This window comes from Apostichopus japonicus, chromosome 21 (assembly GCF_037975245.1).
Source record: "Apostichopus japonicus isolate 1M-3 chromosome 21, ASM3797524v1, whole genome shotgun sequence".
NCBI lineage: Eukaryota > Metazoa > Echinodermata > Holothuroidea > Aspidochirotida > Stichopodidae > Apostichopus > Apostichopus japonicus.
Window position 1 is genome coordinate 6,041,805 of NC_092581.1, and position 24,488 is coordinate 6,066,292.

The 24,488-nt window shown below is 36.8% G+C and overlaps 1 protein-coding gene and 1 long non-coding RNA gene across 3 annotated transcripts; both read left to right on the plus strand.

Moving 5' to 3' along the window:
* The first annotated feature begins 3,580 nt into the window (after positions 1-3,580).
* Positions 3,581-18,866, plus strand: LOC139962457 (peroxiredoxin-4-like). Of its 2 annotated transcripts, none has more exons than XM_071962425.1 (6): positions 3,581-3,843; positions 11,461-11,578; positions 13,718-13,834; positions 14,316-14,438; positions 14,899-15,064; positions 16,866-18,866. In XM_071962425.1, the coding sequence occupies exons 1-6, from the start codon at positions 3,672-3,674 to the stop codon at positions 16,929-16,931; spliced, it is 762 nt and encodes a 253-aa protein (XP_071818526.1). In that variant the 5' UTR covers positions 3,581-3,671; the 3' UTR covers positions 16,932-18,866. The 2 variants fall into 2 exon arrangements, with proteins under 2 accessions (XP_071818526.1, XP_071818527.1); XM_071962426.1 differs by lacking the exon at positions 3,581-3,843 and adding an exon at positions 4,553-4,583.
* Positions 18,867-23,782: 4,916 nt separating this feature from the next.
* Positions 23,783-24,311, plus strand: LOC139962458 (uncharacterized). The gene is made up of 3 exons (XR_011791244.1): positions 23,783-23,806; positions 23,911-24,013; positions 24,066-24,311. It is a non-coding gene; the product is annotated as an uncharacterized lncRNA (long non-coding RNA).
* Positions 24,312-24,488: the final 177 nt, after the last annotated feature.

Consider the following 24,488-nt stretch of genomic DNA (forward strand, 5'->3'; position numbering starts at 1 on the left):
TCGCCAAATTACACCAACAAAATGTGACAAATGTCAATAAGTAGATGAAAGCGCAATAAAAAAGTCAATAATGTAGAATAAGTAAAAAGTGGTAAAGAGCTGAAAAAGGCGCTAGCAGTCCATTTGAGTCCGTCAGGGGGGCATTCGCCCCCTGACCGTATGGACGCTCCGCCACTGCGCGGCGGGGTGCAGCCCCTAATTCGCCATTACTAATGTAAAAGAAACTTTTGACATATAATTGGACCTTCATGCTTTTTATACATCTACATGAGACATGTCGTTGTTTACATTAGCATCCCGCGGTATACTGCGCAATTTGAACGGACCGTACGGTACATGATGGCATGCGATGTAATAACCGATGCTTGCTTATATGATATTGACATTGACACGTTGAACGCGCGCTTCGCGCGCGAAAATATTTGGTTATTTTTTCAGGCAAGTCGGACAGTTTTGAGGATTTTCATCCTGGAACGCCATTTTTATGCTCACTGATATGATGTGATATCTGCTGTTTGCGTTACAAATTCGAACAGGCGTGTAGCGAGGAATTTGCCAAGGGAGGGGCGAAGCCTGTAGGCAAATTATCTAAGCGTAGCGCCACCATAGGTTGGCGCGAAGCGTACAAGAAAATTTTGGCCGAAAATGTCTCCCAGATCGCTGGAAATGACACTTCCCAGGCCTTGTAAGTTGCATCTAAGCACTTTCTATTTTGAAATTACTTAGCGATATCATTTAAAAAAATGCTGAACGGGGGGGGGGGGCGGTCGCCCCCAAAATGCGTCATGTTCCCCGACGACACGGTCGAGTTCGAGACCAGCCACAGTTGGTTTCATAGCACAATTCTACACACGCGTTATGATAGACCGTATATAGTATATATATAGATCATTAGTGAGAGAGGAAAATGGAAACGTCAAAAAAATGGAGTTGTCGGTGTATAAGGGGTAGGGTGAGGCACACTTTTACGAAATCATTGATCCGTCACTGGCTACCCTTCAGCGCTGTAATGATGTCATTGTTCTTCTTTCTCTTCCCGGTGTCTTCGCGTTTTTCTTTTACTCTCTCCTTTTCTCCTTCTCCTCTCTTTCTTCTTTTTCGTTTCCCTTCCTTCCTCTCCTCCTCCTCTTTTTCCCCTCTTTTTTCCTTTTTTCTTCTCTTTTTTTTTCTCTCCTCTTTTTCTTACCCGGGGGGCGCGCGCCCCAACGCCCCCCCCTGGATACGCACCTGATTAGTGTAAGGGAATTGGCCAATCTCAATGTTCTGTTAGGCTTGCACACAGTTAGCATATATGCATGTGACCGATATTCGAAGACTCGCGTATCCAGACCTACAAACACTCTTAACTTGTTGGGACATGTTCAGATGAGAGTCAAACATTACACCAAGGTTTCTTACCGTTGGCGTTGGTGTGATAATAGAATCGCCGATATTTAATGAAATGTCATTGACACAGTTTTCGTTGCGTTTAGTGGAAAATGACATCACTTCCGTTTTGGCAGGGTTCAGATTTAGCTTATTAGCCTACTGTTCATCCAATTATCAGCTAAGCATTCGGATACTAATTATAAATGCATTGCTGTGCATCCTCATCGTTAGGTTTAAGCGACACATACAACTGTGTGTCGCAGGCGCGTAGCGAGGGATTTGCCAAGGGAGGGGCGAACCTGTAGCAAATTATCAGAGCCGTAGATTCAGCATTGGGAAACTATCTAAGCGTAGCGCCACCATAGATTGGCGCGAAGCGTATAAGAAAAGTTTGGCCGAAAATGCGTCCCAGATCGCTGGAAATGGTACTTCCCAGGCCTTGCAAGTTGCATCTAAGCATTTTCTATTTGAAATTACTAGCAATATCATAAAAACGTACATAAAAATATGCTCAATGGGGGGGGGGGAGGGGCGGTCGCCCCTATGAAATTGGTGCAACTAATGGTTGATTAGATATTGTGTTAACATGCTGCTTTTGACAATTTCCCCATTAAGCCCCACCAACTCATGAATATTAATAAGGTCAAAGTTGTTGTTGCGAAGAGCATATATACTTACTATGTAGCTACATCATCATACCAAGTATAATAAATCGGAAATACTGTTGAAGAGATATTGACATTAAAAAAAATATGTTAAGCCCCGCCCACTCATTACTATTACAAACAATAGTGTACATCTACACATCATGGGGCATATACCTACCCAATATGACAACTTGTTCTTGAGATATCGTGTTTACAAGCTTTTTACTGTAATGGCACTGTATATAGCCACTCCCTCACTTGGATAATAATGAGAATGAATTTCTTGATTATATGCATGAACATATGTACCTATCATCAACTGACGTCACCGTACCAAGTATGAAATCAATCATTTTTTATCGCTACATAACTTCTCGTTGCATATGCAGTTCTCGTAAAAGCACAAATTCTCACTGCATTTAAAGTTCTCGTTACAGTACAACTTCTCACTGCTTTTAATGATCTCGTCAAAGCACAGCTTCACTCTGCATTTAAAGTTCTCGTCAAAGCACAACTTTCACGGTGCATATATCTCCCTTCATGAATTTGCGATACATCCGCAAGATTGTTGCAGTCGTCACAGGAGTTTTCTCTTCATCACATTAATGTATCACGTCACATTACATGTTGATATCGTCACCACCTTATATCACGTCATCACAGCACAAGTTAGCGTGATCATTCACAACTCAAGTTTGCATATTCGCCACATCATACTTTTCCTATAGTCACCACTCGATTTGTTCTCGTCGTCACATAACAAAGTACATTCCGCGTTCCTTGATATAGCACTATTGACTGACAGTAATAGTGCTTGACTAAGAAATGGTAGGAATAGATGAATGACTCCGAATTTTCTTCGTGTTTCTGTCTTTTCCTTCTGCCTTTGTCTTACATAACATGGGAAGGATCAATGTTAACTTACCCCGACAACTTCCCGGTTCCTACGTCGCTGAATGTCTGAATTTGTTACAAATGTTATTACGTTTCAACACATTACGTAACATTTCCGCTTAAAAAAGGTCGCGTAACGGTGATGTGGCCTTAGAACTGTATGGCAAATATGGCAATCCTGTTATGGTGTGTAACTGTTGCACAATCACAAGATCATCGACATGATCGACTGTAGAACCTAAGTAAGAATCGTGTACTGGCCATGTTTCTGGTTAAATGTATTCAATGTGCCCGTGGCAACAGTAAAACAGGCAGTTGCCAACTCCCTGGTTTAAGTTAGTAACACAGTTCTCCAATAATACAATTCTTTCCGCCAACGTAGTACTTCAATTGCTGCTGAACTCATTTACAATAACATTCAGGACAATTTTATAATACCTTGAAAATTGAATGTTTCCAATAAAATTTGGAATATTCTGAAATCAAGAAATAAGAAAGCCGCCCAGTCCCATGTTCTCATAATTAATAGTAAGCAAAGTATGTAATGTAGTTTCTCTATTGCCATCATATTACAAGCACGTACAATTTCGTTCTTTGGTAGGATGCTAAATGTTACATCGTCTGCAAATCTAGTGCTCCTGAACCGTACGTCTGTCATGCCCTTGTCTTGTCAACATATGCATAGGGTTGACTTGAACAGCTGGCTTACTACTAGCTGCTGTCAACGATTAACACGTACCAAGGTCTACGTGAAGCATTAAAATGGCTTACGTTTTCGGAAAACATCATCTGTATGCATTGTGTATACTCGTAGAATGTATATTGGTGGTTTTTGGGGTTGAACAAGAGTGTCTGAGTTACGGAGGAGGCTTTGTTTATCCAGGAGATTCCAGAAGAGCTTCCGAGCATGCGTTACATACCAGCAAAGCACAGAGTAAAGACATCGTACAACAGCATTCTCGTAGTAGTAGCTAGTACTAGTACTCCTAGTAGTAGTACTAAGTAGACTAACTTATGTTATGCATATAGGTCTAGATTGCCAGGTCAATGGTAGTACATAGGCTAGGCATTGTGACCTGAACATGGAATCGTGATCTAACATTAACAGTTGCATTATTTCGAGTACTGTACAGTTACGCAGCCAAAATAATTCTTTCTCGGCCGTGGCTATTCTTACGACTAGTCGTAACAATTATTTATAAACTATTCTTACGACAAAGGCAAATTCAAGCGCAGTAAAGTAAATAAAACAACTGCGCAATGGGGTAACCTTAACCCTGAACATAACCCTAAACCTCAATCCTAACCCTTACCCTAACCCTAACCGGAAATTATTGTTACTCCTCGTCGTAAAAATAGTACGCCTGGTCATGAAAATAGCAACTGCGCATGCATAGTCGGAAATTATTCTAACGACTAGTCGTAAGAATAGCCACTTTGTTCTTTCTCGGCTTAGACCAAGTATAGTTTGTGTGTGTGCACTAAGTAAAAGCAGTCAATGCAAGACATTGTAAGTTAACCTTAGCCTGGGTTCTAGGCCAACAGTAGGCTACACTATACCTGGATATCCCAGGCATCGAAATTGCATAATCTGGAACTTGGAATCGCTCTACAGAATAGGAAACCATACCCACCACGGAGAATCATCAGCATGTGGCATGCTCTCACTATCAGGTGCTACTAAGCAATTATTTGTCAGTTTGATGTGATAAGAGTTTTGTAGAGGAAAGAATGCCATGTGGCATTAATGGTATAAACTTTAATTTAGAGTAATCGAATAGGTTTGCATGATAATGTTATTTAGATTTACTTTCACTATGTCAGAAATGCATAGACCCTGGCTTCTTGTCAAACTTTACTGTCTTAGAGGCTACTTATAATGGTACGTCACTCCTACAGTATCATGTTACAACTTGCAAGCTTCTTACTTGCAAAAACAAGGAGTCCTGTATTGCTAAGGAGCAGCAAATCTTGGTGTCTGCTTCTAATGTCTTTGTACATCATATACGGTCCTGATATGCAATTGTGTTCCAACTGTAGTTTAAGTTTGATAGGAAATATTCAAAATGGCCATTGTGGAATTCAAAAAGTGCAGTAAACATTGAGACAATGTACCACTCAAGTAGATTCATTCTTTGTGTAACATCACCAGGAATGTGGTAGCTACATGATATCATGACATTAGTTGTAGAATGCACATCCAAAGTACTACTGTATAAGAGCTAATTGCTGCAATGTTACATGATACTCCATGGTTGGTATGTGTTTTTACACATCTCACAATTGATGTAATCTGTCCAGATTTACTTGTATGCCGGGACCCTAGGTAGTAGAATATGGCCTACTGTATAGTGACATTTTCTAAGTACATCAAAAACACAAAAGAAATAAAATCATCACAAAATGCTTTCCAATAAATCAAAATTACAAAACAAAACAATCATCACAAAATATTGCTGTTGTTCAATATTGCCAATGGGAATTAATTTTGTGATCGAAATTCTGACGATAGTTAACCAGTAAGAACATTAAGTGTAGCCTATAAATCATAAATGGCCTGAATTTGATTAGGCCAATGTGAAATAAATAGGCAGCGGTAATTAGTTGTTTGCTATTTTGCCATTTGTCAAAAATTGATAAGCCTTCTCAGAGTTTCTAGTCCTAACCCATCAATACAATCACACGAAAGATTTTTAGTCAGTTTCTTGGTTCATGTGACCTTGAAAATTATGTGAAATGTTTTAGGCATTCGATCACCAGTTATTATCTTTTACAGTTAACAACCTCTAAAATTCTAACCCTAATTGGACATCTAACTTAAATTCCTATTGCCTTAATTATTTCGATCGAAATTCCAGGATATATAATGAGGCTTCACTATTTTGTTGAAAACCAGTGGGAAGGATATAAATGTCCTCTCATTTTCACTGACATTATTATAGATAACATGCAGCATTTCATGTTACTTCTAACTAAACAAGGCTACAGGAAACTGCTTATTGAAGTAAAAATACTCAAAGTAGAGTGTAAAATTAAGTCAATTTTTTTTTTGTTCTTTTTTTGTTCTGTCAATGTGCATCTACTGTAAGGCATCAAACAGGTCTTCTTTCTTCAGGTTCCACTTTCAACCAGCAATATTTGATAAGGAGAAATGGAAAGCATCTTGTTTCTCTTGTACGCGGTACTTGCCAAAAAAAGTATAAATTTAACTCTAAAAGTATCTATTAAAGTACTGTGTCACACCAAACTATGTTGATCAAAGACATTGCAGGTCAACTTTAAAAGTTCACTATCATCGGTTGCACCTTTTTATATTTGGTAGCGTTGCCAAATGTTACAGATCCCAATTATTTCCTGATTCCCAAAATAATCAGGCCAATTTTGATTGTGGATAAACCATGTTAAGTGTTGTGATCAAGTCATTTTACAATTTTACTCAAGGTACTGTTAAATAGGCTCCAGGATTGATAGGTTTATACCAGGAAGTTACAGTACAGTCATCCATTTGGATAGTAAAATGAAATTCCTTAAACTCTGCATCAATAGAAATGTTTTCTTGATGTAACCTATCAGTGTCGATAAAATACGTTTATTACAGTCATAACATACAAAAGTAGTATCACCTAGTGTATCTTACAGATCTGTATAACCAGTTTTTACCACTTGGCAAGAAAAAAGAAGTTCTCCTGCCATGAGATCTACTATATACACAGTTTATCATTCTTTGCAAATTCATGGCTCATTTCAATTGAGATAGTGTCAGAAATGTCCTGTACAGCTCAGGGCTGTAACCTAACTATTGCCAGGTTGCCGGAAGTAAGTGAATACTGTATAATGTCGGCAAGGGGTGATTGTGGACATATCATACGAAACATACCACATAAGGAAAGGGGTGATTGTGGAATTATACAGACATACTATGTGACTCTCATTTGTGTAGCTATAATTACATAATAGAAACACCTGTACCTGTAATTTTAATCAGAACTATCAAATTCTCCACCAAATTGATATATGTGAAATTGAATTTGAAAAATTCTAGCCTATCCTTCCTGTAGCCTCTGTTGTATGATTCGTTACTCTGTTTGGCCAACTACGTTGAACACTTACTGTAGGCTGTAAGTCTTATCAAAATTGTAATTGAACGAGTCACAAACTTGTTTACAGAAATGTTAAAAGAGGACATCATGTGATAAATACAACTAATTTCATGAAGAAAAGAAGTTTATGTATCCTAACTAAGAATTTTAACTACACCTTGTGTTTACCAGAATATTTTTGTTAGCCAACTATATTAGCAATTAAGCCTACTGTAGCTCAAGTAACAAGTGCTTTGTGTTTGAAATGTGTTGTAACCAAACTGGTAAAAAATACGCCAACTTTAATCCAGTCTTTATGAGGGTTTTAAGGAAGCAAAACTGCATCCATAATATTCTTTACAGCTACTGTATATAAAAGATGAAAAATCTTGGAGTCATTTAGTACTGTATGGGTTTCCACATGTTGTAACTTTAATTCTCACCAGAGCCCCAGAAGCACTGTGCATGCTGGTGATAGGATACATAGTTTTTTATCAAACGTTTTTTTTTACAAGGTCCCTGTTACTGTATGTTGTCAATGTGGGTGGCCATGGTGTATTGTTTGAAGCTCCGAATATCGGCTTTGTGTAAATAGCTTTTTGGATTCTTGTCAAGAATGTTTGCAATCACAAGACAGATATTAGTGGGGTGTGTTCAATTTTAATTGTGTTGTGTACACTTCTACAATAAAGCACTAGACTGGTTAAATTTACTTTTACCGTGCGCCATAGGAAGCTGGCATTTTTGAAAGTTGCTTTTCAGCCTTGACGTTTGGTAGCCCGAATACAGTAATAAGGAGTGCCAGGCACCTGGCCCAATAAGGAGCCCCAGGCACCTGACCCAATAAGGATCCCCGGCCATGCAGTGCAATAAGGAGCCCGGGCATCTGGTCCAATAAGGAGCCCTGGGCACCCGGCGCAATAAGGAGCCTGGCACCCAGCCCAATAAGAAGCCCAGGGCTCCCGGCCAATAAGAGGCCCCGGGCACCCGGACAATAAGGAGCCCGGACACACGGCCCAATAAGGAGCCCCGGGCATTCTGCCCAATAGGGAGCCCGGGCACCCGGCGCATAGAATTTTTCGAGCCCTGATAAGGTGCATATTACAATTAAAATTTATATAATCTTAGCAGTCTCTTTATTTTCCGTTACTGTAGGGCAAGTAAACAATTATAGAATCAGGGCAAGTGTCTTCTTGAAGCTACAGTACTTGCCTGACTGGGCAAGTTGTGTTAAAAGTTAATGTACAGCCAAGCATCTACCCAGAAAAGAATGCGACAAATTAGTGGATGTTACAGTAACCACATCAGCACTGATCAAAATACTTAATTAATACAAACTGTCTTTTTTAAATTTTTGTTGTTGTAGAAATACATCTAAAAGGTAAATATCATGGATTACTTTTCTTGCAATTTCGATGTTTCTTAAAGAGTTCCGACTTTTCAGTTTTGCCTGACTATGTTACTCATGGTACTGTAGTGGTAATAAAACTAATAAAGTCTGTGAATTGGAGAAGCAAAACAAAGATCTTCATAAACTGTTTATTCTTTGTCAGCTCTGATAAATGAATCTTTGGAGAAAGCAACTAACTCAAAGTCCTGATTTGTGAGATCTTGTTAATGGTTTTGGTACAATGTGCCTTTCTGTACTACAGTACACTTACACTTAAACATATGTGGTATGCATCACAAAGCCATTAGTGATTTAGTTGTTGAAAGTTTCCTTCATTACTTCCTATATATTTTGTTGTAATGCTGTCAAATATTGTTCATTTAAAATATCAAGCTATTGTGCAGTAGACTATTGTTGAAAAGAACAATGCTGACTGTTCCTATCATGAACATAAGAAGGAAGCTAATTATTTGGGTCATCTCACTGTGTCTCTAACTCACACCATGGGCAAAACTGGAATCACAGTTCTATGAATACACTGTTAAACCATGTAACATGATTTTGTGCATATGAAAGCACATTTTCCTTAGCTTTTAGGTGATGGAATTGGACCAATATTATAAGGGAAGAGAGAGTCACTTTTCACAAAACATTTCTTGCACAAGAGAACAGAAACTGATGCCTTGATGTTTGAGTTGTACTTCTCATTGAAACTGGTTGAAGGTTTTAAAGGTGGTTGAAGATTGAAGGTTAGAAATGAAATTTTTTGCATTTTGTCAAAGACATGCAGGATCCACCATGATAAGAGTGATATTAATACTGTGCCTGAGATACAGGGCTCAAATTATTTAATTCTATGATGCTGGTATAGTGTACTGTACATGTTGCATAAATGTATCCTTTCATTGCTGGGGTATAGAAGACCCATACAGTAATCAGTGGCCCATTACTGTTAATGGTGTTGTTATTGGTGGCGGTGGCTGCTGGAAAATCAAGCTTATCTTACAATCTTGAAGGGAGCATGAACCTTCTATTGTTGCTTTGATTTAATACCTCTTTGCCTTATATTAGATTAACGGCATGTTTGCATGTGTACAGCAAGGTTGAGTTTGTGTACATTCTGGTGTAATGTTTAACTCTCTACAGCTACTGTATGTTCATTACCTTTACCTTCAATACAAAAGCAATCCAGTTTAGAATCTAGGTAGAGCCATGTACAGTAAAGTGCTATTCTAGTTCTTTTGCAGATTGAAAATTTTATGACTGACAAATTGCTCACCGATCATAGAATTGTATGCTTAAAGAATTTATATTGCTTGGCTCTGCTGATAACTCAACAATGTAGTTAAATCAGATTGTATCCAAAATGGAGTACAGTTGTTGGATAAAAGCTGGTACATGTGGGCATACAGTATTATGGTATTGAGTGATGAAGTACAACACACGTAATATTCCACTAAGCATGGAACCATTGTGGCTGTGGGGCTCTTGTTATATATACTTGGAACGTGGAAGCCCTTTTACTAAGGTTGCTCTTGGTGGAGGTGGTTTTTCAGTTTGTTTAGTGCCTAGTTTTTGTGAAGCTATGCTGGCGGTGTAAAGGGTTTAGTCATTCTACTGTGGGTATACTTGAAGTCAAGTAGCACACTGTATGTTGTCTTCTTCTAATGCATATATTCATTGCTCAGCTGGGATAATGCATTATTCATGATATATGTCACATTGTTTCACTTCTTGACATAATATTGTTTAGTCATTCGAGGTATACTTGAAGTCAAGTAACATACTGTATGTTGTTGTCTTCTTCTAATGCATATTCATTGCTCAGCTGGGATAATGCATTATTCATGATATATGTCACATTGTTTCACTTCTTGACATAATATTGTTTAGTCATTCTAGGTATACTTGAAGTCAAGTAACATACTGTATGTTGTTGTCTTCTTCTAATGCATATTCATTGCTTAGCTAGGATAATGCATTATTCATGATATATGTCAGATTGTTTCACTTCTTGACATAATATTGTTTAGTCATTCAAGGTATACTTGAAGTCAAGTAAAATACTGTACAGTACCTGTATGTTGTCTTCTTCTAATGCATATTCATTGCTTAGCTGGGATAATGCATTATTCATGATATATGTCAGATTGTTTCACTTCTTGACATAATCTGATCATAGTCTAAACATAAAGATACAAGCTTGAAAGACTGTAGCATATATCTGTATGCAACTGTTTGTGGGCCCATAAAATGTAAGAGTGAAACCCCTTTTGTGGTAGCTTTTTTCTACCAGCTAGACAGTTATTTGATTGTGACTAGAGTTGTGTTCATTGTACAGTAAGTAAGGAAGAGACATTCCCCATTCATTTGTTTGAAATAAGTAGTACTTGTTTAAAAGCATAAATTGTAAATTGTAGAATAACTTGTAATAGAATAACTTGTATCAGAATAACTTGTATCAGAATAACTTGTAATAGAATAACTTGTAATAGAATAACTTGTATTAGAATAACTTGTATTAGAATAACTTGTAATAGAATAACTTGAAATAGAATAATTTGTAATAGAATAACTTGTTATAGAATATCTTGTAATAGAATAACTTGTAATAGAATAACTTGTATCAGAATAACTTGTAATAGATTAAATTGTAATAGAATAACTGAAATAGAATAATTTGTAATAGAATAACTTGTTATAGAATATCTTGTTATAGAATATCTTGTAATAGAATAACTTGTAATGGAATAACTTGTATCAGAATAACTTGTAATAGAATAACTTGTAATAGAATAATTTGTAAAAGAATGTTGATAACACATTGTTCATATGTAGGAATTAAAGGAATTTATGTAATAATGAGTAAATTTGCCAGTTCAAAGACTTACTGTAAACTTGTGCATCATAATTGGACCCAGCATGCTCATGTACAGTACAGTACTATAAACACACAGAGCAGAATTGCAACTAAATGTTCTCCTTTATCAATGTGCTTATTCAAGAACTAATTAATATTACTTAAATCAAGTTAATTATATTTTCCATTATTTCTAATGATTACTTCTTTCTTAAATTGCAGTTTCTAAGCCTGCCCCTGACTTTGAGGGTACAGCTGTCGTCAATGGAGAGTTTAAGGACATGAAGTTGTCACATTTTGCTGGGAAATACCTTGTGCTGTTATTTTATCCTTTAGATTTGTAAGTATTTGTTCGATATCACCATTCTCAACAAAAATGTACATTTTATCCTTGCTGTGACAATATTTTTACTTTTTTCCAGATCATTATACTGTAGCTTGTCTGAATCATGTAGCTCAGTGGGTTTTCTCCAGATCATTATAGCTTGTCTAAATCATGTAGCGCAGTTGGGTTTTTTTTCCAGACCGTTATAGCTTGTCTAAATTATGTAGTTGAGTGGGTTTTCTCCAGATCATTATAGCTTGTCTAAATCATGTAGCTCAGTGGGTTTTTTCCAGATTGTTATAGCTTGTCTAAATCATGTAGCTCAGTGGGTTTTTTCCAGATCGTTATAGCTTGTCTAAATCATGTAGCACAGTGTTTTTTATTCCAGATCGTTATAGCTTGTCTAAATCATGTAGCTCAGTGTTTTTTTTTTCCAGATCGTTATAGCTTGTCTAAATCATGTAGCTAAGTGTTTTTTTTCCAGATCGTTATAGCTTGTCTAAATCATGTAGCTAAGTGTTTTTTTTCCAGATCGTGATAGCTTGTCTAATTCATGTAGCTCAGTGGTTTTTACCAGATTGTTATAGCTTGTCTAAATCATGTAGCTCAGTGTTTTTTTTTCCAGATCGTTATAGCTTGTCTAAATCATGTAGCTCAGTGGGTTTTTCCAGATCGTTAAAGCTTGTCTAAATCATGTAGCTAAGTGTTTTTTTTCCAGATCGTTATAGCTTGTCTAGATCATGTAGCTAAGTGGTTTTTTTCCAGATCGTTATAGCTTGTCTAAATCATGTAGCTAAGTGGGGTTTTTTTCAGATCGTTATAGCTTGTCTAAATCATGTAGCTAAGTGTTTTTTTCTAGATCCTTATAGCTTGTCTAAATCATGTAGCTAAGTGTTTTTTATTCCAGATCGTTATAGCTTGTCTAAATCATGTAGCTAAGTGTTTTTTTTTTTCTAGATCGTTATAGCTTGTCTAATTCATGTAGCTTAGTGCTTTTTTTCCAGATTGTTATAGCTTGTCTAAATCATGTAGCTAAGTGTTTTTTTTTTCAGATCGTTATAGCTTGTCTAAATCATGTAGCTAAGTGTTTTTTTCTAGATCCTTATAGCTTGTCTAAATCATGTAGCTAAGTGTTTTTTTTCCAGATCCTTATAGCTTGTCTAAATCATGTAGCTAAGTGTTTTTTTCTAGATCCTTATAGCTTGTCTAAATCATGTAGCTTAGTGCTTTTTTTCCAGATTGTTATAGCTTGTCTAAATCATGTAGCTAAGTGTTTTTTTTTTCAGATCGTTATAGCTTGTCTAAATCATGTAGCTAAGTGTTTTTTTCTAGATCCTTATAGCTTGTCTAAATCATGTAGCTAAGTGTTTTTTTTCCAGATCCTTATAGCTTGTCTAAATCATGTAGCTAAGTGTTTTTTATTCCAGATCGTTATAGCTTGTCTAAATCATGTAGCTAAGTGTTTTTTTTTTTTCTAGATCGTTATAGCTTGTCTAATTCATGTAGCTCAGTGGTTTTTTTCCAGATTGTTATAGCTTGTCTAAATCATGTAGCTAAGTGTTTTTTTTTTCAGATCGTTATAGCTTGTCTAAATCATGTAGCTAAGTGTTTTTTTCTAGATCCTTATAGCTTGTCTAAATCATGTAGCTAAGTGTTTTTTTTCCAGATCCTTATAGCTTGTCTAAATCATGTAGCTAAGTGTTTTTTTCTAGATCCTTATAGCTTGTCTAAATCATGTAGCTAAGTGTTTTTTTTCCAGATCCTTATAGCTTGTCTAAATCATGTAGCTAAGTGTTTTTTTCTAGATCCTTATAGCTTGTCTAAATCATGTAGCTAAGTGTTTTTTTTCCAGATCCTTATAGCTTGTCTAAATCATGTAGCTAAGTGGGTTATGTAGCTCAGTGTTTTTTTTAGAGATTGTGCTTGTACTGTAATATAACTGAGCATCATCTTCCACACTGTGAAGTTTTATTGAAGTTCACCCTAAAAATTGAACATATCCGTTAGTGCAATACTTCAAGGTCATTTATCAAGTTATAAACCCTTGCTTTATAACATTAGAGAAGTCTGGCTACTGTATTTACTGCTTTTAACCTAACATCAATTACAAGTGACTGTTAGAAATGTTTAAGTGCTGTTTTTCTTTCTTTTCAGTACATTTGTATGCCCAACAGAGATCATTGCCTTTAGTGACCGTGTGACAGAATTTAAGAAACTAAACACTGAAGTCGTGGCCATCTCTGTTGACTCTCAGTTTACACATCTGGCTTGGTATGTCATTCTTTCAGCATATCTCTTAGTTTGTGTGCTTTAATAATGATCCCTTCTGTTGGCCATTTTTCTATGATTTGTCTACATGCATTTTGCTTTGGCTAAGTTGTGCAAATGTTTCACAGTGTACAAACAATGGCATGTAGAGCTCTCATTCAGTAATAACCATATTAAAGGGATGGTTGCAAGGTGGCACAGCTGATTTTCTTAATACATCTATGTATCTTCCACATAGGGAGATGTTCGTTCTGGATATTGAAACATTTTGGAATATAACTTCTATACTGTAAAATGCTTGCCAGTGAATGAAATGGTTGATGCCCACAATGGAGTGCTACAAATAAGCCATGAAATCTCTGATCTTTTCTGGTTCTTGCTTAATTCTTGGACAAATTTAACTCTCTTGCTCTACATTAGTCAGTTATTTGTATGGCAAGGAATCAAAAGCCAACTGGCTTTCTGGTTTTTATGTTTTGTTCAGGATGAAGACACCACGAAAGCAAGGTGGACTTGGACCAATCAAGATCCCTCTGTTATCTGACTTGACCCATCAAATCTCCAAAGATTATGGTGTTTTATTAGAAGACCTAGGACACACTCTAAGGTAAAGCTGTTCACTCTTTGACTTGCATTGTTCAGTTTTTATCTCAAAATGTATAGTTTGTTTTCAGATATTGTAATGGAAGATAATGTAAATGGTTTTTTTTTTTATTGTGATTCCAGATCTCATTGTTAATTTTTTTTCTTGATATTTGACACCGAGTACTAAATGGAATTGTTTACAAAAGTTACTTATTATTCACCATGTCTCTTGTAGCTTGGACCTAGCACATGAAGGAATGTCTCTTGTAGCTTTGACCATTGACATGATGAGATGCCTATTGTGTCTTTTACTTCGTATATGTGGGGAAACTCCTATCTAGCATGAACATAGTACTTAAATGGATTTCTCGATCCTGTAGCTTGGATTTACAGTACTGCATGTAGAGAAGTGTCTTGTATGGATGTTAACCATTACAGAAGATGATAAATAACAGTTTTTTTTTGTTTTGATGTTCTGACAGAGGCTTGTTTATAATTGATGGTAAAGGTATATTACGACAGATAACCATGAATGACTTACCGGTAGGACGGTCGGTGGATGAGACTTTGAGGCTACTGCAGGCATTCCAGTACACTGATACCCATGGAGAAGTATGTCCAGCAGGCTGGCGTCCTGGTGGTGATACAGTGAGTCTTGCTCAGTTCTATTTATTCAATAAACATGATTGCGATGGCGTTTTGTATGTGTTTGTGCGGTTTGTGTGTAACATAAACTCTAACTTCAGTAGCATATCTGGGGTTCATTTCATATTTGGTATGTACAGGTAGGTTCCCCTTAGGTAGAACTGGTTTGGGAGTGTTGTTGGTACTTGGTCAAAGGTCATTTGAGATCAGCACTGGTCAATGTCTGAAAACACTGTTCACACAAAATCTCAAGAAGTAGAAAGTTGTCAAATTTGGTGTGTAGCTTGTAGTTGCTGAGTAGACGATATGTAATGTTTTTCATGAATGTCAAAGGTCATTTGTGGTCAACAGAGGAGAAACATAGGAAAATCATGTAAACATAATATATCAAGGTAGGTCAACTGTGCAGTTCTTATATATTGCATGTAGATATCATGTAATTAGTTCAGCAAATCCTATTGTTTGTGGTGGAGGTCAATGGTCAACTGGGGTCAGCAGAGGGCAAAATATGAATATATCGAAAGTGCTGTATTTTCAAAACCAGAACATGAAAAGAGCTCATGTATGGTATGATAGCCTTGTGTATTGTATAGTTTGTACACAATCTGATTAGGTCAGAGTTCATTTAAGGTCACCAAGTGACCACTAAATACAATATTTTCAGATACAAAACTGCAGTAGCTGGAATATATGGCTATGGCTTCTCTTTAATGAGTACAAGAACCCTATTGTTTTTGGTGGAGGATAGAGGTTATTTGGGTTTAGCAGAGGTTACGTTCTGGAAATTTTAAACACGACATCATAAGATAGGCAGTTTTCATCAGATGTCATATTGGCATATGACTTTTCTATAATGAGTATAAGAGCCCAGTAATTTTTTGTTACGGTCAAAGGTCATCTGAGGTCAGCAACGGGGTAAGTTTTAAAAGCACTGTAGCTGGATAATTTTGTTTTCAAGTTGAGACTTTTCTAAATTGCTTCAGGTCTATGGTTGTTTAATGCTAGCAGAATTCAATCCCTGAAACCTTTCTTCTTAGTTAGGGAGTGGCCAGTAATAGCTTTGGGTTTCAGCATGACATTTTGTGCAAGGATATGATGTACACCTGTACAGGAAAGTGCATAATTGCTCAGATCCTAATTGATATGGTTGCTATGAAGTTGAGAATGATTTGCATATTTAAGAACCTAATTAGTAATTCCTGAAAGTTTAAAACCATGTCAGGATTATATTTCATTGCTCTCACTATCTTGGTAAACATCCATGCTTTCACCATACTTAACTGGTGCTGTTTAAGATGCTTTTTAACATGTCATTTGCATCTAAATTTAATCAGAAATTCCTGCACAATATCTTAAACTGTTCTGAATTCTCAATATTTAAGACCTCAGGGATTAACCTTTGCAATGATCAAGTTATCTGGTATGATGTCCTGGTACTTGACTTCAGGACACATTTTCCTCAGTTGCTCTATCAATCAAGTGATTCCATATACAGTCTAACCTTATTAGGCCAGGAATCATTAATTGTGCTGGTTTTCTGGTTGTGACATTAAATTTGTCTTTCTCCTGTTACAGTGTATGGTATTGATAAGTGTGTGATATTTATAGGGCTATTGTTTGCCTTGTTCTTTCAAGTTACATGAACTGAGTCCAATTTACACAGACCAGTATGAAAAATAGAGTTCAACTCTCTCTCTCTTTATACAAGCATACATACCATTATGAATAGAGTTCAACTGTTTTTTATCCAAGAACACAGATGACCATTTTAGATAATTTATCTTTGATTGTTCTAACTACACAGATCATTCCAGATCCTGATGAAAAACTGAAGTATTTCTCAAAACAAGAAGATGGTGAAGATTCTTGAGGATGGTTTAAACACAGTATTCACTTGTTCCTGGGTAAAGGTTCTTATTGCAAACCCAAGTCAAAGACTCAATCAAATACATATAGATAAAACAATCATACTGTTACTTAGGAGGCCATAACAATACATGCATAGATACAATAGTATCATAGACAAAAAATAACAATAATTATGGTAACGGGAAAAATAGAATCGTCGGCATCTTGCCAAAAAATTCTTCATAACAATTCTCTGCCCCCCAAAATTGGATATTATTGCATTGTAATCTGATGCCTCTGATGTTGTTTTGTTCTCATAGAACTTCAGATTTTCTTTTCCATATATGTCAACCAAAATACCAAAACAAGAAGACTTGTGTACTTACTGCAGTGTAAAATTATTTGCCACTTCACCTTAAGGTCAGTTGATGCTTACATTGTGACTTAAATACCAATTATACAGTATTGGCTGCTTTAAATAAAATTAAAGTTTATAGTTACATCTCAGATATTAATATGTGTGGATGTTGATTACTTCTGCTTGTTTACAATACCACATATTGCTGGTAATTAAAATATTGTCATATCAATATAACTCCGAAGATTTCTTGACCTTACATTAGTAATATTTACATTTCATTAATTAAAATGTCCTCGTCTTTTGTGTCTCGTTTTGTTTGGAGACCTTGTTACAAGTATTTTAAAATCCAGAATTGAAAACAACTGTTAAGGTATTTTCTCATATTAAACAATTCTTAAACTTTAAGTAATTTAGTGACATTGCAACAGTAATACCATGAAAAAGATAAGCAAGGCTAGTAATTGGGCATTCAAAGGGTAGAGAAGCCTGCTCTTAGAGAAGTGTTTGAAATAGCAAATGAAAATAATATGCAATTATTGGTGAATTTGTGGCATTGAATCAATTTTAAGGTTGGGTTGCTGCCCAGGAATTTCTTACAGTACATGCATGTAGGTTTTCTTCAGATATGGTTATGGAAGTGCTTCTATTTTTCATCATATTAATGTTGCTATGTTACGTATTCAATTTGTTGTAGGTTTGTTCCTCTCAACTGTCTCCAATTCATTTCAGATGCATATTTTGTGTGCCTTATATTCTCTAAATAAAAAGGCTGTTTGTTGCAGGTGTGGGATTTTAGTATACATTGAGCTGCTTCAGAGCTTATCATCACCAAAGAGGTGGGATATTTTTATTAAATTTTGTCCATTTGGTTAAAGATTAAGTGATGTGGGATCACTACTGGAATTGCAATTCCGGAATTTCTTTATCACCAGAATTCTTGGATATTTTTGATGATGGTGATACAAACTTATATTTGTTAGACCGTGTCTGTAAACCTGGACTGCTACTTGTTTGGCTAATAGTCTGTTTTGATTGGTGTTGCTATGTTATTGATAGCTTAATGGTCTGTTTTGATTGGTGTTGCTATGTTATCGATAGCTTAAAGGTCTGTTCTAATTGGTGTTGCTATGTTATCGATAGCTTAAAGGTCTGTTCTAATTGGTGTTGCTATGTTATCGATAGCTTAATGGTCTGGTTTGATTGGTGTTGCTATGGTAATTGGTTGCTTTCTTCATGCAGTTTAAATATGCATTTGACTAGTTTGCATCAGACAGTATGCGATGAGCAAAACATCAAAGTAATATTACAACAGTTTAAATTGTCCCCTGCATTCAGATAATTACGGAATAGATTCATACTGGCAGCCTGTTGTGACACCAGCCGACTTGAAGACATCTGTCTGTAATACACAAGATGATGTTGCCTAGGCATACAACTAAAGGGAAAAGTGTTTGATGATTAGTTTTGTAGGATTATTTCTGCAAAACTAAAAGGATAAATTGTTTTCTTTACTTTGTATTTCTTTTTGCCATTTGTCTTCTTTAACTCAGGATTTTGCTGTCCTAGAAACTGGAAATAAATTCAGGAAAACTGTTATTCTTTACTTGTGATTCTCCTCTTCTATGTGCTGTCTATGGTGTGAAGGAACATAACATATTGCATACTCTAACTGTAGATCCTCACCAACCTTTTTATAAATCGTCACAGTCAGTCTTCCCTGCTTCCTTGCACTATTCAAAATGGTAAACGGCCAAGTAGACATTTCTCTCAAGTTATCACATTATATAGTAACTCCCAAAGGTTGGGAGACCGAAAGTTTACCCACATCAGTATCCAAAACATGTTGATATTTATGGCTAAGGGACCTAGGACTTCAGCTATACGACCTAGTAAATCCATGCAGAAAGATTGAAGGGGTTTACTATATACATGTGTGTCTTGTGTACATGATGTGTAATCTTTGCTGATACAAACTGATGATTTGAGCAACTTCATTGTATTAGCATTGTTGCCAACAGTTCCAGTCTAAAGCAGCACCCACTATCACCAACAACAGTGTGTATGAAATGACCGTTGGACATAAGCATATGAATGATAACGACGGTCAAGAGTGAAAATGGGAGCTTAGAATGTTTCAATAATTGATATTGAGCAACTTCATTGTATTAGAATTGTTGCCAGCAGTTCCAGTCTAAAGCAGCACCCACTATCACCAACAACAGTGTGTATGAATCGACCGTTGGACATAAGCATATGAATGATTACGTCGGTCAAGAGTGAAAATGGGAGCTTAGAATGTTTCAATAATTGATATTGAGCAACTTCATTGTATTAGCATTGTTGCCAGCAGTTTCAGTCTGAAGCAACACCCACTATCACCAACAACAGTGTGTATGAATCGACCGTTGGACATAAGCATATGAATGATTACGTCGGTCAAGATTGAAAATGGGAGCTTAGAATGTTTCAATAATTAATATTGAGCAACTTCATTGTATTAGCATTGTTGCCAGTAGTTTCAGTCTGAAGCAACACCCACTATCACCAAGTCTCTATTGAGGTGAATGCGACACAAAGTATAATTTATTGGTTCCCGGACAACTACCCCCTGGACGAATCCCCCCGGACAATTTACCCCCTGGACAATTTTCCCTCGAACAATTCCCACCCCCAATCCTGACAATTGCCCCCCAGACAATTCTAACTCCGGGCAATTCCCAACCATGACAATTTCTCCCACGGACAATCCCCCTCCTTGGAAATGTTGACGATTGATCGACAGCCGATGTAGGCAAGTTCATCTTTTACTTTAGAATACAAAGGTAAAATTGACAAACTTTCTACCAGTTATTGAGGAATAAACTTTATTTTTTAATGTAAGGCATCTTTAAGATACATGATATCATTTAATAAATCAAGCTACTGTACAATGCTTCAATTTTGTTATCAAACCAATGGAAGTATTATATACAGATATATTTTTATAAATAAAACATTAAAATCACCAAAGAAACCAACCTTTACTGATTACTTATAGTTCATATTTTCCACAAACATGGTACAGTTTCATTACAAACCAAGATTTGGATGTCATGTGTAACCATGGCAATTGCTAGGAAACATTGTGCAGGAATTTTTTTCCTTACCAGATTCATATTTATGCAATATACATAGTTGTATCTTCCAGATAAAGGAGACATCACAACAGTGTGTATGAATCAACCGTTGGGCATACAACAGTGTGCATGAAATGACGGTTGAACATAATCATATGAATGATTACGTCAGTCAAGAGTGGGAGCTTAGAATGTTTCCGGAAAGTTAGTTTTACAGACTTTATTTCAGATATACAAAGCCCTATTTGGTTCAAACATGGAGCTTTGAAATTTCCACACAACACTTGTTTCACTGTATTGTGAAATGCTTCACAGGAAATGAGGTGAATAAAATTTGAGATGGCCACTATCCATAAGTGGTGGAGATGAGAGCAGATGCTGGATATTTTGAGGCCAAGAAGCGATCAACCTTGGTACTGCTTCAGTTATTTCTACTTCCAAGAAAGTCATAGTAAATCAAGCAGAATTCATAGCATGACTTCTTGATGTGCATATATAATCCAGATGAAATTCTTGATTGTTCATTGAAATTTAATCTCTCTCTAGAATAAAATGCACAAATTTGTGTTTTACACCCTCAAGGGGTACATAAAAACCAATTTGTTGAAATGCTATCAGCTATATGTTTTCCTTAAGTCTATAAGCATAACTCTAAATCATTTCCTGTTCATATTCCTATAGTTTCAGAATTACAAACAAAGCTAATAAATTTACTCTGTAAGATACATTACTGCAGTGTACTATTTGCAGTATGGCTTGTATGTGGCTTCTAACATATATATGCATATAATAATAATAATATATGCTTTTTATATAGCGCTTTATACCAGCGATATGTCTCAAAGCGCTTTACAGACATAATATTACCCCTGGTCAATGATAACCTGTCCCAGAGACAATCCCTCCAGTCGGCAGCAGTTGTATACTGCGCCCAATGACAAGTTACCTCACAGGTACCCATTTAACCCCTGGGTGGAGAGAGGCAAGTGAGATATAGCATCTTGCCCTAGGACACAATGTAATGGACTAGGCAGGAATCCAACCTGCAATCCTTGGATCATGAGTCCGACGCCACCAAGCTAGAGACTTGAAGCTAATATATCACCAAAATAAATGCTTGATCCAATGGGAAGTTCTCCCTGACCAATTAATATGTATACAATAGAAAGTTTGATCATTTGCTCAAATCATTTAAACTTAAAAGGACAGTCCAGAGGAAAAGTTGTTTTTGGTTTATGAAAGAGGGGCACGTTCTAAGCATCCTGTTCAAATTTTGCATTCGTTTCCTATGTATTGTTTCCAAGATAAGAACATCTGAAGTTGACATGTTTTGTATGAAAGTGATCTTAGAACAAACAGGACAAATTTTCTTTTCTTTTCTTAAAAGTGTTTATCCAATTTTCTTCTGCAAGAAAGGGATGCATTAAAATAAAAGCACACTAGATACACTGGAGTAACAAAACCTTCACAACTCCTTAGAGCAAAGTTGAAACCCTGTCCAGTCCAAGGTCAAAACAAAGTGGAAATAAAATAAAATCTTGCTTGCAGTGTGTGACCATAACATCACACCTGTTTGCTCTAAGTTCACTTATGGTACAAACTGACCATGTCAACAATCAGTATCTGCAAAATGCTATGTAGGAACTGGATGAGTATAAGTTCTTATTTCTGCTTGCTAAATGGAAGCCTTGAGCAAGGAGAAATGAAATCTCTACACAACTGATGTACAGTAGGATGAAAGTACAAACTAGTCTTCTCAATCTACATGTGTCAAAGGCCTAGTCTTCTGCTGGACAGCAAGCTGTACTGGCCTATAAGGTACAGTAGATGACTACATGTGTCATAGGCCATGTGTTGTACTGGACAGCAAGCTGTACTGTCATATCAGGTACATTAGATGACTACAACAGATGACTACATGTGTCATAGGCCATGTGTGGAACTGCCATAATCATGGACAATAGATGACTACATGTGTCATAGGCCATGTGTTGTACTGGACAGCAAGCTGTACTGTCATATCAGGTACATTAGATGACTACAACAGATGACTACATGTGTCATAGGCCAGGTGCTGTACTGGACAGCAAGCTGTACTGTCATATCAGGGGCATAATAACCCAACATTTGTCATAGCCATGCATTAGACCTTGTAGCAATAAGAGACGCAGTTGGAAGTAACTTCACTGTAGTTCAGAATAAAAATGAGAGAACTTTTGATGTTGATGTTTATCACTTTCTCTCACACAGAGAGAATCTTGGGGTAGATTTTGTGGCAACAACTACCCAAAAATGCTCTCTGCAATCTGATAAAAAGTACTACTCCTCTTGCAGTGTCTAGGGAACATGTCAAAAGCATAAATGCTGAATAAGGCAATCATGTTGTCACTAACAGAGAACAATTCTTCTACTGATATTTCCCAAACACTAATTTCTTACTGCTCTACAATCCCCTATTTATAAACTGTTGCATTCAATGGTCTGTTCCTTGACAGCACCAGAAGCATGTGATAGAGAAAAGTAGATTTGAAACCGGAAACTTCTCCAAGAAAGACTAGAAAACAACTTAACAAGTAGAACCCACTACTTGACAGTATTGCCATGCAAAACTCCACATAACTTTTTTCTGCATTATCAGCTTACATTTCTTCCTTAATAAATTCAGTCACCCTCATATATCCTGTAAGTGCAGTCATCATAATATCATGGTTTCTGCATCACTTCGCTACATACTAAGAACATGAATTATGTTATTACATAGATAATCTCCAAATTTGTCTCATTTACCCATAGCACTGTCCTTACATTATTGTTTAAAAAATAGTGTATAAATATGACTTGGAGGTCTTATTAATAATCATACCCCAAGTCTAATGTGGGGCTCTGCATGCTTGGAGGTCTTATTAATAATCATACCCCAAGTCTACTGTGGGGCTCTGCATGCTTGGAGGTCTTATTAATAATCATACTCCAAGTCTACTGTGGGGCTCTGCATGCTTGGAGGTCTTATTAATAATCATACCCCAAGTCTACTGTGGGACTGGCATGCTTGGAGGTCTTATTAATAATCATACCCCAAGTCTACTGTGGGGCTGGCATGCTTGGAGGTCTTATTAATAATCATACTCCAAGTCTACTGTGGGGCTCTGCATGCTTGGAGGTCTTATTAATAATCATACCCCAAGTCTACTGTGGGACTGGCATGCTTGGAGGTCTTATTAATAATCATACCCCAAGTCTACTGTGGGGCTGGCATGCTTGGAGGTCTTATTAATAATCATAATCCAAGTCTATTGTGGGGCTGGCATGCTCGGAGGTCTTATTAATAATCATACCCCAAGTCTACTGTGGGGCTGGCATGCTTGGAGGTCTTATTATAATCATACTCCAAGTCTACTGTGGGGCTCTGCATGCTTGGAGGTCTTATTAATAATCATACCCCAAGTCTACTGTGGGGCTGGCATGCTTGGAGGTCTTATTAATAATCATACCCCAAGTCTACTGTGGGACTGGCATGCTTGGAGGTCTTATTAATAATCATACCCCAAGTCTACTGTGGGGCTGGCATGCTTGGAGGTCTTATTAATAATCATACTCAAGTCTACTGTGGGGCTGGCATGCTTGGAGGTCTTATTAATAATCATAATCCAAGTCTATTGTGGGGCTGGCATGCTCGGAGGTCTTATTAATAATCATACTCCAAGTCTACTGTGGGGCTGGCATGCTTGGAGGTCTTATTAATAATCATACTCAAGTCTACTGTGGGGCTGGCATGCTTGGAGGTCTTATTAATAATCATAATCCAAGTCTATTGTGGGGCTGGCATGCTTGGAGGTCTTATTAATAATCATAATCCAAGTCTATTGTGGGGCTGGCATGCTCGGAGGTCTTATTAATAATCATACCCCAAGTCTACTGTGGGGCTGGCATGCTTGGAGGTCTTATTAATAATCATACTCCAAGTCTACTGTGGGGCTCTGCATGCTTGGAGGTCTTATTAATAATCATACTCCAAGTCTACTGTGGGGCTCTGCATGCTTGGAGGTCTTATTAATAATCATACCCCAAGTCTACTGTGGGGCTGGCATGCTTGGAGGTCTTA